Below are 14,760 nucleotides of genomic sequence, written 5' to 3'. Positions count from 1 at the left end.
GCGACGGGGTCCCACGGCAGAGCCGGGGGCTTGCGGCCGGTGGGGGGGTTTGGCGCTGCCGTGCTCTGGTGCTGGAGTCCGGCTCTTGTTTCGATCATGATGATTAGCTGAGTCACAGCTGGGGTGCTGCTAATTAAATGTATTTCTTAATTAACAAGATCACAGAGAAGGCCTGCCAGCCTGGCTTGGCTTTCAATCACGGCTGACAGAGGCAGCTGCGGCCACGCAGGCACGGCGGGCCTGAGGTGTGACAAGCATCCCCGCGCTCAGCTCTGCCCCGTGGCCGCCTCCGCTGCTCTCCCACCCCCGCAGCCCCTTTCCCCACGCAGCAGCGGCGGGAGGATGAGGAGGGCTCGTGCCCGGCATCACCCAGCCCTGGGTGGGATGAGTGGGGTGGCCTCAGCCTCTGGCTGTCGCAGCCCTGGGGTGCAGCGAGCGTGTCGGGGCTCAGCGCAGGGCTCGGCCACCCCCTGCTCCTGCCCCGTGACTCAAGGGCTGCTCCACGTCACCCCCGTCCCTCCCCGCCACCTGAGCCCTGACCGAGCCTGGCTGTTCATATTAATAATAACCCCCCACAGCTGCTATTCACCGACCTCGAAGCGCAACCTGAAGTAACCCCCATCCCGCTCCCTGACGGGGAAATCTCCGCTCCCCATCGGATGGGGAAACTGAGGCACAGGAACTGGGGCAGGAGCAGTGCCAGGAGCTTTCCCTGCTCTCCCATAGGGCCTGGCTTGGAAGATGGGGCAGCAAAACCCCAGGGAGGTACCCACAGCCCCATGGCGATGCACGGCTGGCTGAGCTGGCGTGGGTGGAGAGGGTTTTCCTGGCTGGGAAAATATAAAAAAAAAAAAAAAAAGGAGGGGGGGAAAAAAAATAATAAAAAAATAAAAGAGGCCATTCTGGCCCCCCCCAGCCTGAGTCCTGCTCCACGGCGATGGGCCGATAGCCCCAGCAGGGATATCCTCAGCAGGGGCTGAGCTCTCCAGGGGGATTTCGCGTGTCCTCGCCCACCGGCGCGGGCAGGCGGCTGCGCTGGGGCTTCTCCCTGGCTTTGGCAGTCTGGTCATGTCCTGCCGGGGAGAGCAGCAGGACTGAGTCACGTTCCAGCAGCAGCAGTGACTCACGGCCGCCCCAGCCTCCCGGGGAGCAGCCGGCACATTGCAGAGATTCCTGGATGGAGGCAGGAAAATAAAATTAAATAATAACAACTGCCAGCAGCCCCCCCCCCCCTCCTTCCTTCCCCCAGCCTCCTGCAACACAGGCGCAAACAGCAAATTCCTGCGCCACTGGGAAACACCTCCCGCCTCGCCAGATGCGAGATGCACGACCTGGTTCTCAATTGCATGAAACGCCCTTTGCCAGCAGCCCGCGGGGGCCCCCAAAAAGGAGGCGGAAGATGCAACACCCCCCGCCAAGGTCCCCCCACGCCCGGGGACACCCTGCAATGCAAAGAGGGGGTGCAGCTGGGTGGATGCTGGGGAACCCCCTCCTGCCTTGCATTGCTGCCTGGGGGGTTTGGGGGGGTGGGTGTAGAGCAGGGTGAGGGTCCCCCAGCCCTAAGGCTGCACAATCCTGGCTGTCCCTTTTTGGGGGGAGAGGGCATCATAGATATTTTTGCGTCATTTAGCATCATCTCCCATCCTTAAATCCCCCCACCCAGGGGGGTGCCCCCAGCCTCGGGGGAGATGGGGGTCCCAGGTGCCCCCCCGCAGCCTGGGGCATGGCGGGAGCGATGCTCTGGGGCAGGGCTGCGTTGCGGCTGCCTTCGGCCTCGGTGTATCTATTATTTAAAGCGCTCGGCGGGCGCAGCGGAACCCCCATGGGCTGGCGAGGCTGCGCGGCGGGGAGAGGCCATGCTGCCGCAGCTCCGGCCTGCGCAGCCCCAGCCCCAGCCCCGCGGCGCTGCGGCGAGGGCCACGCTGCCAGAACAGCCCGTGGGGCTGCGGGCTCAGCACCGGCGGGCACAGCCCCTGTGGGGGACACAGCCCCTCTAGAGCAGAGCAACCTGTGGAGCCCAACACCTAGAAAAGACGAGCCCCCCCCCCGCTCCCTATGCAGCCCAGCTCCTACACAACCCAAGCCCAGGCATTACAGAGCTGCCGCAGCGATGCAACCCCCTAGAGACCAGCCCCTATAGGGCAGGGAACTCCATCTCACACAGCAGAGCGCAGCCCCTATAGGGACCTGCAGTTAGCAAGAGAATACGCCCATAGAGCAGTCTCTATAGAGAGGGAGTGAATACCCTGTAAAGAAACCCCCTATAGAGCCTGTCCCTATAGAGCAAAAGCCCCCGCCCCACAGAGCAGCTCCCAAGCAGCCCTGCAGGCTGGGGGCGGGCGGTCTTTCAGGCCCATGTGGTCCCCATCCTGCCCCCGCGCTTGGGGGGCACGTGGGGGAACTGGCCCTGGGACCCGCCGAGCCCGTGCGTGGGGAGCAGGGGGAGGTGACACCGGACCGAGCCCCGCAGCAGGGCGCCGGGGGGAACCACGGCACACCCCTACTCCTCCGTGCCCCTGGCGGCCCCCTCTCTGCTCGCTCCATGCCCTTGACCCTCTCCGCATCCCCCTTCCCGTAGCGCGGGATTTGGGATGAGCATGGCACAGCGACGCCTCCCAAGGTGCCGGCTGCCCCGCGCCCGTTCCCCTGCCGTGGGCTGGGTTTTCTCAACGAGGGGTGGCCCGGCCCCCCACGGCGGCGCATGGGTTTCATGGGGTATTTTGGTCAGTGCTTACAAGAAGAGGCTGCGGGGAGGGCTGCGGCCGGGGGGATTCCAGTAAATGGCCTCGGAGCCTTCCTCATTCTCAAGAATAGGAAACTGCGCGACTTCTGCACCGGGTTTCACTTTCTACGCGGGGAAGTGAGAGGCCAAACCACTCTGCTTGACCATCGCCGCGACGCAGCCAGGGGACCAAAAAAACACAGGAAGAGAAAAATCCATCAGTGCGTTTGCACCACGTCTGGGGTGCTAAAACCTCCTTTTTTAAATTTAACTAGAAAAGCAGAGTAGGGGAATCACACACACACACACACACACACATCCCTCCCCAGTGAGGTGGGTCTCCCACCAGCCTCTTTTAGGGATGCTCGGGGATGCCGGGTGACGCTGCCTTCAGGCAGGTGCCTTCGGGGATGGCACGATGCTGAGTAACCTGCCTGGTGCCCCATCACCCCTCCGTCACCTCTTGTCCCCAGCAACCTCTCTCCCGCGACACATATGGGTGCTGCAGCGGGGCAGTGGTGCTCGAGGGTGGCTGGGGGCTGGGAAGGAGAAGGGCAGGAGGTGGTAAAAATAGCACCCAGGTGCCCTCTGCCCCAGAAGTGATTTCTGGTCAGTAAACAGGAAATCTATTCTTAGGCCCATTCATGAGCTGCAGGCTGAGGGCAGCTCCACGCTCCAGGCTTGTTTTGTTCCTCAGTGACACAGAGGTGACGCCGAGGCGGAAGGCCACCATGCAGAGCCTTCCAGCCCCGCAGGCTTCCCCTTTGCCTGCTTTTTCCCCCTCCCCAACCAGCACCCTGTGCTGCCCGGCTTTTCCTTGGGTGCTGGGGATTCCCCTTCACATGAGGCGGTGGTGGGAGGTGAGGGTGGGTTTGGGGTGGAAGCTGGTTGCTTCTGGGCTCAGCCCCAAAGTGGGTGGCACCCTGAGGGACAACTGCTTCGGCAGAGCTCTCCCCCTGACATCTAGCTCTTCTCCCCCTTCCATGATGGTGTCTCTCAAGTTGGAGGAGATGAAGCTGCCAGTTTGCCCTTTCCTGGGATGAGCTGAGATGGGTAGATAGAGGAGGAGGATGCTCACAGCTTTTTCCAGGCTCCCAAAGCCCCCCAGAGTGTTGATGGCTACGATTCACCTTTGCGCCCCCATCCCTTCCCTGCGGGTTGTCCCCATTTGCAGTGTCTGGCTCCAACTCGCTTCCCACTGCCCATGGATCCGTTTAGCCTGTGACGCTGCTGGGCTCTGCCCGAGGGTGCTGTGCTTCTGGCTGGTGGGCTGGAGCCGCTGCGTGATCCGGGTGCAGGCAGCAAGCCCTGCCTGCTAGGGAGAGCCCTCCCTGCCTGCCTGGGATAGCGGGCTCCCGCAGCTCCACGCACCAGGCTCCCGCATCCCATTTCAGCCTCTGCTGGGCTCAGAAGAGGCAACTTCTGCCTGGGCAACATTTTTTGGGAGCTAAGGAGGATGCAGAGAGAAAAACGTGGGGCTGCAGCCCACAGCGCTGTGTGAAACGACCAGAGGTGCTCATTACGCTGACGATGGAAAGGGGAATTCCCTCGTGTCGCCCCAGCATTGCTGCTCAGCACCAGTGCAGCAGCATCACCTGTGTGACCCAGCCTTGTCCCAGAGCATTTCCTCCCGAGGAAACGAGTGACCAAGAGACGTACGAGGGTGGAAGGTGCTCGTGAGCAGGATGGGCTGCACGGTAAGTCTGTGATGGGAGCGTGGGCTGGCTCAGCACCGCAGGCTGGGGGTGTCTGTGGTTAAGGGGTACCCCCACACGTGGGACTGCAGCAGTGTGAGGCCAGAAGCGGTGACAGGCTGGGAGAGGGACATCCCAAATCCAGCACTAGGGGCCCTGAGCCAGGTGAGGGTGACCTACAAACTGGGTCTCTGCAGGGTGCCAGACCGGGGCTGGCTATGGGTAAGGCGATGTGGGGCCCCGGTGACAATTCCACAGGGCGCTCTGGTAAATACCCTCCCACCCGCCCAAAAAAAAAAAAAAAAAATAAAAAATGCTCCTTGGACCGCACAGGGGGGTTGCAGGTAGGATTTATCGCAGCAGTCCCAGCTCCGAAGATGCTTTCCCAAAGGTGGGCATCCCCCCTGCGGCATCCCCCGGCCGGAGCCGGGCCGGGAGGAAGGCTGAGGCGGTGCTGCCCCCGCGCGGCAGCCGGCGGTACGGCACAGCACAGCGCGCTGGGGACAGCCGGGCCGCAGGGGCGCAGGCCCCCCAAAACCCCCTGGCTCTCCCTCCACCTCACGGCTCGGGGACCCCCATCGCCTCCGGCCGGTGCAGAGAGCATAGAGGAAGGGGAAGGGGGATCTGGTTTGTCTGTGCGGTGGCAAATGTGCCCCCACCTTGTCCTTTACGTGAGGAAACCCCAAAACGCAGAGGTTCGGGACCTGCCCGAAGCCAGCCGTGAGCGGGACGGGCAGGGGGAGGTCTGACCCACCAGGCAGCCCAGGAGGTGGCCACGGCCTCATTCTGCTTCATTGCAGGAGTCCACGTCCTCAGCCTCCTCCAGGTCCGTGATGCCTGCGGCGGAGCGCGCCATGGCCCTCATCCAGCGCCGTTTCAGCTCCTCGGTGTCGGCCACAAAGGTGTAGAGCTGCCGGGATTGTGCCAGCTGGAAGAGGTGGCGGGAGTGCTCCTGCGGCAGGTCCCTCACCTCGTAGCCCAGCAGCGGGATGGAGGCGTGGGCTCGGATGTCCTGCCAAGAGCAGAGACGGCGGTGAGAGGCAGGGGATGGGCACACCGGGATGCCCTCGCAGGTGGTGCTGAGCTGGGCCTTACCTGGGGGGCCGCGTAGATGTACAGCACGAGGGGATCATCCTGTGGGATCACGAACCAGCCCCGCATGCCCCCCTTGCCGTTCTTGTCCAACAGCTGCAGGGAACTGCACAGCAAACTCCTGCCTGATACCTCTGCAGCTCCCTTCTGTCAAAAAACCCCCCCCAAAATCCCTAAATAGCCAGTGCGGGAAGCAGAAAGGGCGTGAAGGTCCTTTCTTAGGGAATTCACCGCCTGCTCCACAAAACCCCCCAAACCAGGGGCAGGTGAGGGGTGGTCCTGCCTGTGAGGGTCCCGCTGAGATCCTGTAGCGGGGGGAGCCCTGGATGCCCAGTCCTGGGCTCAGAGCAGGAGGGAGGGCGCTCAGCTCATCCACCAGCCCCGCAGTTAGCAGGGACCCTCCAAGTGCTGCAGGAGCGACTCCCACCCCTCCCGCTGCAGGCGCGCAGCCAGGCTGTGCCAGCGAGGCTGGGGACCAGGGTGGGTGGCAGAGCTCAGAGGGACAGGGACAGGGGAGTAGGGCCCAGGGAGGGTGGGCAGAGAGGGGCAGCGCTCACCTCCAGGATGCCTTTGTGCTTCCCCTCCCGGTCCTCAAGCATCAAGTGGCCCGTCAGGAAGACGTAACACTCCTGGCACACGCGGTTCAGGCGGTTCCCATCATACTGTAGCTCGGCCTTGTAGTCAGAGCAGCGAGCGCACACCACCTACAACCACCAGACAGGGACACTGGTGAGACTGGGGCAGGGCTGGGGGATCCCAGAGACAACTCCATGAGGAGCCAAGGGGCAGGAGCAACCCTGAGCCCGGGGAAAGGGGTCCGAGGTGTAGGAGAGGTGAGCTCCTGCCCCAGCAGCACCTGAGCGGGCCAGGAGGGAGGGAAGAGGGGGAGACGAGGCAGCTCACGTATCCACAAGCTCGACAGTGGTGTCTCCGGCGCATGATAGCATTGAAGGGCTCCTTGCAGCGCATGCACATGGTCACCAGGTTGTCTCGCACCCACTGTGGAGCTCGGCGGCCCAGCTCCTCTGTCTGGGGGTGGGAGACTGCATTGCTGGGCCTGCTAGCCACGGGCCAGGAGGCTTTAGCCCCTCTGCTCTCACCCCTTCCTCTCCTCAGTCCTTCTCCCCACCCGCAGCCTCCCTCCAGCTCTGTTGGTGGGCTCTGCTGAGCTGCTGTGCAGAGGGGGTGCTGGAGGCAGACAAGGCACGAGGAGGGCAGGAGGGTTACCTTCAACGCGGGGGTGCCCGCCTCCAGCCCAGGTACTGCTGTCTTAAAGGTCTCAGTCCTCTTCTCCTTCCTGTCAATGGCATCTTGGAAGGCCTAGAGGGGAAGACAGGGCTGGAGGGGCAGTTGTGGGGGCTGCCCCTGACACAGGACATCCAGCTGGGGTGAGTAAGGTGTGCCGCCTCTCCCAGCGCTCGGTGGTACCTTGATCCAGGCGTTCATCTCCTCTTCAGACCTGGGTACAAAGAGGGAGGTGGATAAGCCGTTGTCCCTCCTCCTTGAGGGTCTGCAGAACCCTCCCCCCCTCCCCCTTACCTGGCTTGGAGCTCCAGCGTCCGCTGCTTTCCCGAGACCAGGAAGGTGTGAGGGAACTGTGTGTCATTCAGCTCCTGCACCTGAGAGAGACCGAAGAAAGGATGTGGAGCAACTGAACCCACCTCCAGCACACAGGGACCCTCCTTCATGATGCGGGGGACAGGGACTTCCCTCAGGCACAAGCCCTTCAGTCCCTTCAATCCCACAAGCACAAGATTTCGCTGCTATTTAAGAAGATCAGCGTATAGCAGCCAGCCCTCCTCACCCACAAAGCCACCCCCGGCTCCAGCCCCTCCCTCCTTTCCGAGGAAGCGCAGGGCAGCAGCCACATCACACCCAGAGCAGGGCGCGTTTTGGAGAAGCCGCGGCCTGGGGGAAGCACAAAGACAAGGCGCCTGTCTGACCTTCATGCCATCCACGTTGATGCGGAGGTGGACCTGGAACTCAGCGCCCACCTGGATGACCTTGGGCACGCAGTACAGCAGCATGTTGTTGAACTGGGCAGGGAGGGGAAGAGGGTTGGTTGGTGCTCAGGGCTGGGGGCTTCCCTGGGACCTAGGACCCCCACCCCCCTGGGGCTGAGCAGGCCCTTGGGAAGAATCCAGCCTACCGAGTGACTGCTCCTGCCCCAGCCCTCTCCCCCCCGCAGAGGCAGAGCACTCTGGGAGCGTGGCAGACCCCCAGGGATCAGCATGTTCCCAACCACGTCCCGTACAGGGTGCCCTGCACCCAGGGGATGTCATCCCCCAGCTCTGAATTCATCCCCTCTGTGCAGGGATGACCCAGCGACACCCCATCCAGGCTGCGCTGCCCCTCTCCCCATTCCCATCTTATCTGCCCCCTGCCCCTTTCCCTGGGCATCCCAGCTCCCACCAGGAACAGGTACTTCTCCGATGTGCTGTTGTTGCGGGTGGAGATTTTTTGGATCGGCCCCTCCTTGATCAGCTCGTTGGAGGGATCCACAATGTCATCCTCGAGGCCCAGCCGCTGGTAGACCACCCAGAGGTTCTGCAGCCGTTCCTGAGGGAGGCAGAGGGACCTGTCCGTGTGGGGAGCTGAGCAGCCACAACCCTGGGTCCCCTCCATCCCCGCCTCCCAGGCCAGCTGCTGAGTACTGGGAGAGGTGGCACAGCACTCTCACCCCAGACTGATCTTCGAGAGCAGCTCCCAGCCTCAAACAGCCGGTCACATCCTGGCTGATATTGCAGACATGACTTTCCCAGGGTGATGGGGTCAGTCATCAAGAACAGAATCCAGCCTCTTCTGCTGAACCCACAGTGCTCCTGTCCTGCTCAGGGCATGGCTGTGTCCACTGAGTCGCACAGCAATGAGGCCACGAGGAAATCCGGCAAATCACCGTGCCACGAGCCACAAGACACTGCCAGCTGGGATAGGCACTCACCATCTCGGCGATAGCTGCGTTTGAGTGCTTGGCCACCATAAAAACCATCTCCAGGGCCTCTGCAACAAGAAGAGAAAGAGGGTGGAGGTTAAACACTTGCTAGGGAGCTGTGGAAGACAGCCCCTGGGTCTCTCCCTGGGGGGGGAGGCCCGCCTGTGGTGGCTGCTGTCCTCCCCTGGACACAGCCTCAACGGCCCTGGAACGCGGCACAAGCCCCTGGGTCCAGCCAGACTGGGCGGTGGGCTACAGTCGGGCCCCCGGACCCAGAAATCCAGTTTGTTTACCACTCCATCCCAGCAGGACTGGGAGCCTGTTATCTGTAGGGGTCTGATGGCCCCCCGGCCACTGCAGGTCTCCCTGGGGGATGCTCTGGAGGGACTGTCCTTGTCCTGAAACACCACCCACCCACCCTGCTGGCTTCCACAGACCCCGAAAGGGCAGATTAACCCCCTTCCCTGCTAGAAAAGGGTCAGACTGTGAGGTTTATCCAAGGGCACGCGGCAGCTGGTGAGAGAATCCAGGTATCCCAATGCCCACGTGCAACGTCAGGGGCTGTTATTTCCCCTGTGAACCCACTGTCCCAACCCCCACAGCGGGGAGAGCCAGACGGAGCCCTTACTCTCTGCATCATCCCGGTCTGGGGATTTGGGTGGGAGTTTTCGGACATATTCTTTCAGCAGGAGTTCGTAGCGTGGGATCCTCTGCACAGGTTCCAGCATGTGGTGCTGCAGCGTTAGATTAGCACAGACCTTCCTCTTCTGGGGAGAGCCACCGCAGACGGAGAGAGAAACAGTGACCAAGGCAGCTCCCACCCCCCGCTGCTTCCCCCCTGCAAGCAGATTTTGGGGAGCACTGCTGCGGTCCCCCACCCTGCCACGGCCCGTTACCTGGATGTCAGCAATGAGCTCCTGGAAGGGTGGCGATTTTTCTGACCAGACAGTGATGAGCTCCACGGCCTTGTCGAAGTTCTTCATGTATTCACCGTACATCTTGAGGAACGGCGCAAGTTTCTGGATCACATCCCCAATCCGAGGGTTGCAGCTCCTGCAGGATGGAACCACAGACCGCCAGCTTCCTCAGTCCGGCGGGGCAGGCAGACAGCGAGGGATAAAGCGAAGGGACGGCTTGTGCACGGTGGAGGACAGATGTTTTTAGCGTTGTGACCCGCTGTGTCCCCCTACAACTTCCTGCTCTCCAGAACGGGAATGTCTCCAGCTTGCAGCCAGCCTGGGCACACCCCTAAACCACCTGAAATGTCACCCCCCTTTTCAGAAATACCCTGCTCTCGGCTGGAGTGTTTTAAGGAAGTGCTTTTCAGCACAAGGGCACTTGGAGCTGAGATCTGGTCCTGGTAGGAGACCAAATTCATCACTGCTCCTCCACCCTGGCAAAGCCACCCAGGCATCCTGCCCTCCCCTTCCGCAGCTCACCAGTCCTCCATGCGCTTCTGCAGCTCCGGCAGGAAGAACTTGGCGTGGAACTGGTAGATGGAGGAGATGTTGGAGAAGATCATTTTCACCACCTCCTCTGGGACTGTCTTCCCATTTTTGGCTTCTTTCATGAGCTCCGCATAGAATATCTGGAAGAAAGAAGGGGTGAATAAAAAGGGTCAGGAAAACACTTGAGGATCCTCCATTCCCTCTTCGAGACCAGCACATCGCACATCGCCCAGGGAAAAGGCCTGACTCTGAGCAGGAGGGAAATCCCAGGCCTCCAGGGAGAAGCAGGAGGGAAATGGAAGGCTTTGCTGGGACAAAGGTGCTCCCTGGAGCTCTGGGGTATCAGAAAGGCAAAGGCCAGACCCATCTTCTCGCCATGAAGACCAGCAGCCCAACGTGGCTCCTATCTATACAGCTTCATTCCCTTCATATCTCGAGCAAACAGCCCCTGGCTTGTGCGTGCCCTGAACCGAGCCCACACACTGCCACAGGGTGCAAGCCCCACTGCAGAGTGCATGAAAATCGGTGAGTGCGGAGCTACGCTGTGGTACTGCCTGGTCTGTCAGCACAGAGTGGCCGAGCTGTGCTGGTGGGGGCAGACGGCAGCAGGGCTATCGCTTCCCAGGCTTGCGTGGGCCTCTGTGCTCCGCAGCTCACCTGGTCGAGAAGGTGGAGGCGGTTGACGTAAGCCTGCTCTGTCTCCAGCAGCTCCAGAGCGATTTTCTTTTCCTCTGGTTCCTGCAAGGGGAGAAGGGCTCAATTTCATGGGCAGAGACGTGACCCCCACCAGCCTGAGGGGATTCAGCTCTGTTCCCCGCTGTTCACAGACCACAGCCCAGCATCAAACTGGACCCTGCTCCATGTGAGGGCAAGGGAAGGACCTCTACAAGGCATGCAGTGAAAACAAGGGTGAAAACAAAGTCGTTTGGGGGCTGTCAGGAAGCCTGGCTCATGGCCTCCTGGGTCACCCCTTCCTCTCTGCCTGTTTCTCCCAGAGCAATACAGGGATAGAGATCCAGAGGAGCGGTGCAGGGTGAGGTGGGTTAACCCCATGGTCTATAATTGCACCTAGTAATTAAACGCAGTCCTGCAGAAACCTGCCTGCAGATGGCAAAGGCCAGCACAGCCCCAGGGATGCCCTGAGGTGGACCTGGCTGGGCTCACCTGTGCATCTGACCCCCACAACGTAGTTATATCAGAGCTGGAAGAGACAAGGTCTGCTTGGGTCTATCTGACTATGGGGAATTTGTGCCTGAAGCATCAGGGAAGGGGCCACTCCTCTGTCACCACATGCACCAGCCCTTGCAGGGCCAGCAGAGACCTCCAAACCCACCCAGCCCATGTGACTCCCTGCCTGAGCGTGGGCACCCACCAGCCTTGCCTGAGGTGCCTCCAGAGCTCACCTTGCTGCCAGGCGTGAGGCCTGGGTCCTGCTGCCTCCTCCAGTTGTCCTCACTGATCTTCTGTCGGAAAGAACGGAGGCATTTGAAGCTGAGCCCCCGCCGACCCTGCTGCTCCTCCTCCTCCTCATTCTCTTGCTCTGCTTGGTGCCTGGCAGCCATCTGGGAGAAGCTCTGGCTGGCAGGGGATGCTGGAAGCTGCTGAGGCTGGCTGGCTGCAGCAGCAGTCTGGTCGTGCGGAGCCTGCTTCTCCCTCCGGGCAAATTTGCTAGCCCTGCCAGAGAGGAATCGGCATGATCAGCTCACCCATTCCCCCAGCACAGCCTGAGCCACCCAGCTCAGAGCCACCATCCTCAAGCAAAGACAACAGGCACAGCAGCATCCCAGCACCGATGCTGCTTTGCTCCGCTACAACCCCGCTGATACAGACCGGGGTCCCACAGCCCACGCATCCTCCAAGGGGCCAGGATCCAGCCTCTCTTCTCCCAGTGCCTCATGTTGATGTGGTCAGTCCCCGTCCTGCTCTAGAAAAGCACGACTCTGCCATTTATCCCACCCACAGCTATTTGCTTTCCGGAGCACAGCCCTACCCTTTGCGGTGCTGGCACGGCTCTGGCTTTCTGCCTGCTGCCACCGTGGAGCAAAAATGGGGAGCCAGCAGCCTTGGGCATGAAGCTTTAAAAGCCAAAGAGCCAAGAGGTGTCAGCCAAGAGGAAGGCTTGCATAGGTGGTTTTGCAGAGCGGTAGTTTATTGGCAGTTTTCTCTCTTCCCTTTTCTGGCAAAGACAAGGAAAACAGGTCCAGAGCAGGCGTGGGGAAGATGCCACACAGGGCGCAGGCTGTGAAGATGACAGCGAGTGGTCTGTCATCTGAGCTGGTGTCTGTGGTAAATTGCTCTGGGCAGAAACTGGAAAGACAACCACTGGTGGCCTGCAGACAGGCGTGGGATGAAGAGGAGGGGAAAAACGGGACGAAACTGGCCATAAAACTGCGAAGTTGAGGACAGGAGATGACTTGAGGGGCAGACACTCCTCTGAAGAGGGATGCAGGTCCATCCCCACACTGATAAGCACACATCTGTGAGCTCAGGAGTGCACCCACAGCCACGCACACGTCCCCTCCCGTCCACGGGGCTGGCATAACCCTCCGTGACACAGAGGCTTTTCTGTCTCTCCCAGTGCCTCCCAGATCTGTGGCAGCCTAAGCACACAGCTGAGATCCAACAGGGAACTTCTCCCTTTCTATTTGCACTGACTTGGGCTAAACTGTTTTCTGTTCCAGGCTCTCCAGCTTCCTCTGAAAGTTCTACGTTACTTTTATTTCCTCTAAATCAAACACACACTTCATGGTAAACAACAAACATGCTGCAGCAGGGAAATGGAGCCAGATCAAATGCTGCAAACAGTTCCAACACAACAACATCACTGGCCAAATTTCAACTGTGGGACCATAGGGACAACCATGGTGCTCTGGAGCCATCCAGAGCACAAAGCCCAGGGCAAAGGATGCAGCAGAGATGCAGGCAAAGCTCCTGGAGCGGAAGGAAATCTTGTGGCTGACCATCTTTAGGAAGTGCTGCAAAACTCATCTGCCTAACCACCCAGCCTCATTAAAGCTCACTAAGAGCACCTCACTGACCCAAGGAAAGGCAAGATTTGGTACCCCGATTCAACCGATGGGGAAACTGAGGCATGGACCACGATAACTTGCCCCAAGCCTCAGAATTATTTCCCACACCAGGGGCCAGGCAGATCCCCTTGCTCTGACCCTGGCACCTAACTCTTTCCTCCCTAGGATCCACATCACTGCAAACAACTAGACAGTCCGAGGCTGGTGCCTGAGGCTTGGATCCTCCCAGATGCTCAAGCAGTTAATTCCCAGGGAAGAGCCCTGCCTACATACTTGCAAACCAAAATCTTTTTGTCCACAGCAAAAGGAGAAAAAGCGTTCGCCAGCCAGGCTGACTGCAAAGGTGCCGAGCGTGGAGGCAACCAGCATGCCACGACCCAACCCTAAGCCAGGCGCAGAAACCTCCAGCTAAGTCAGTCACAGCCTGCTGAGGTTTTCACACTTCTGTTCACCGCCTGCAATAGGGGGAAGACGCTGGGGCAGATCCAGGTGCTAAAGAAGAGCAAACCACCGCCTAGCAAACCGCTTCTCCACAGCCTCCAAACCACCTCTGTGGTTTGTTCCTTCCAAAACCCATGCCATGCGGAGCCCTAACGCACCCGCAGCACCCAGGACCCTCCCTCCTTACCACTGCCCTTCAAACATAGCTGCCAGGTTCAACACGCTCCGGTGATTATCGGCCTTTTCCTCCATGGCACCGGCTGGGAGAGGGTCCTGGGTGTGAAGGAGCTGCAGGGGCAGGTGCTGATGGCTGTGGCTCCCTTCTTCTCTCTGCTTCGAGGTGTTTCTGGCACCCAGGATATTGTTTGGGGATGAGGGCTTGCACAAGGCAAAGACCATCCGCTGTCCTTTCTGTGGCAGGAGAGCTCGGCTCTGGGTTGGCCTCAAGGGAAGAGGAAAGAGGAAGCGCAGCAGGTTGCAAGTAGGAGAAACGCTGAGAAAACGCGCGGAGTTTGTTCATTTGGAGGGACCTTGCCGTGTGCCCCAAAGCGGCGGCAGAGCCGAGCCCAGAGCGGCAGCGGGAACGGTGCAAGGGCCCAAGCTGGGCAGGAGGCCTGGGGAAGAGCCCGGGGACAGGGGAGCTGCAGCCCCCCCGTGCTCCGCGCCCCGGGAGCCCACACGGGCTGTGTGCGGGTCCTGCTGCCCAGAGGGGCTGGGGGGGAGGGAGGGAAGGGGCGAGGGGTGTGCTAGTGCCACAGGCCCCATGGCCACCCCCAGCTGCCAGCCCCCACCTCACGGGCAGCCCCCCACAGCCAGACCCCCACTGCCAGCCCCCCACTGCCAGCCCCTCACTGCCAGCCCCCCACTGCCAGCCCCCCACTGCCAGCCCCTCACTGCCAGACCCCCACTGCCAGACCCCCACTGCCAGACCCCCACTGCCAGCCCCTCACTGCCAGCCCCCCACAGCCAGACCCCCACAGCCAGACCCCCACTGCCAGCCCCTCACTGCCAGCCCCCCACAGCCAGACCCCCACTGCCAGCCCCCCACAGCCAGACCCCCACAGCCAGACCCCCACTGCCAGCCCCTCACTGCCAGCCCCCCACAGCCAGCCCCCTACTGCCAGACCCCACAGCCAGCCCCCCACTGCCAGACCCCACTGCCAGCCCCTCACGGCCCTGCTGCTGCAGCCCACCCTCTGAGGAGACCCCACAGCGGAACAGGCACAGGGCATGGCCCCACCTCGCCACATCCCGCCCGGTGCCCAAGCCTCGCTGCCTCCTCCCTTCCCCGCCGCAGCCCTCGCCCGGCCGCGCTGCCCCTGTCACGGCCTGTCATGGCCGCGCCGTCCCCTCCCTCACACCGTGGCTCCATCCCCCCTCCCGCCATGGTTCCGCCCGCGCT

General features: G+C 61.3%; 1 protein-coding gene across 4 annotated transcripts; it reads right to left on the bottom strand.

The window, feature by feature from the left end:
* Positions 1–4,750: 4,750 nt before the first annotated feature.
* On the bottom strand, positions 4,751–14,725 carry FGD2 (FYVE, RhoGEF and PH domain containing 2). Of its 4 annotated transcripts, none has more exons than XM_056361997.1 (17): positions 14,599–14,725; positions 13,546–13,851; positions 11,292–11,562; positions 10,546–10,626; positions 9,880–10,028; positions 9,337–9,493; positions 9,069–9,207; positions 8,450–8,508; positions 7,921–8,067; positions 7,452–7,544; positions 7,048–7,127; positions 6,937–6,967; positions 6,736–6,828; positions 6,412–6,537; positions 6,066–6,212; positions 5,512–5,655; positions 4,751–5,428 (listed from the first exon to the last, which is right to left on the bottom strand). In XM_056361997.1, exons 2-17 carry the CDS (start codon positions 13,755–13,757, stop codon positions 5,198–5,200), a joined length of 2,160 nt encoding a protein of 719 aa, XP_056217972.1. In that variant the 5' UTR covers positions 13,758–13,851; positions 14,599–14,725; the 3' UTR covers positions 4,751–5,197. The 4 variants fall into 4 exon arrangements, with proteins under 4 accessions (XP_056217972.1, XP_056217971.1, XP_056217974.1 ...); XM_056361996.1 differs by having other exon boundaries at positions 13,546–13,800; XM_056361999.1 differs by having other exon boundaries at positions 4,751–5,344; positions 13,546–13,800.
* Between the last annotated feature and the right edge of the window lie 35 nt (positions 14,726–14,760).

This window comes from Falco biarmicus, chromosome 16 (assembly GCF_023638135.1).
Source record: "Falco biarmicus isolate bFalBia1 chromosome 16, bFalBia1.pri, whole genome shotgun sequence".
In the NCBI taxonomy this organism is placed as follows: Eukaryota; Metazoa; Chordata; class Aves; order Falconiformes; family Falconidae; genus Falco; species Falco biarmicus.
This window is presented reverse-complemented; position numbering and strand designations above follow the sequence as displayed.

Coding starts and splice junctions, on each gene's coding strand:
- FGD2 (XM_056361997.1), bottom strand. CDS start 13,757: ATGGTCTTTGCCTTGTGCAAGCCCTCATCCCCAAACAATATCCTGGGT. Junction 9,208..9,336: donor AGCTCATTGCTGACATCCAG/GTAACGGGCCGT, acceptor GGCTCTCCCCAG/AAGAGGAAGGTCTGTGCTAA. Junction 5,656..6,065: donor AGCACAAAGGCATCCTGGAG/GTGAGCGCTGCC, acceptor GTTTTTTGACAG/AAGGGAGCTGCAGAGGTATC.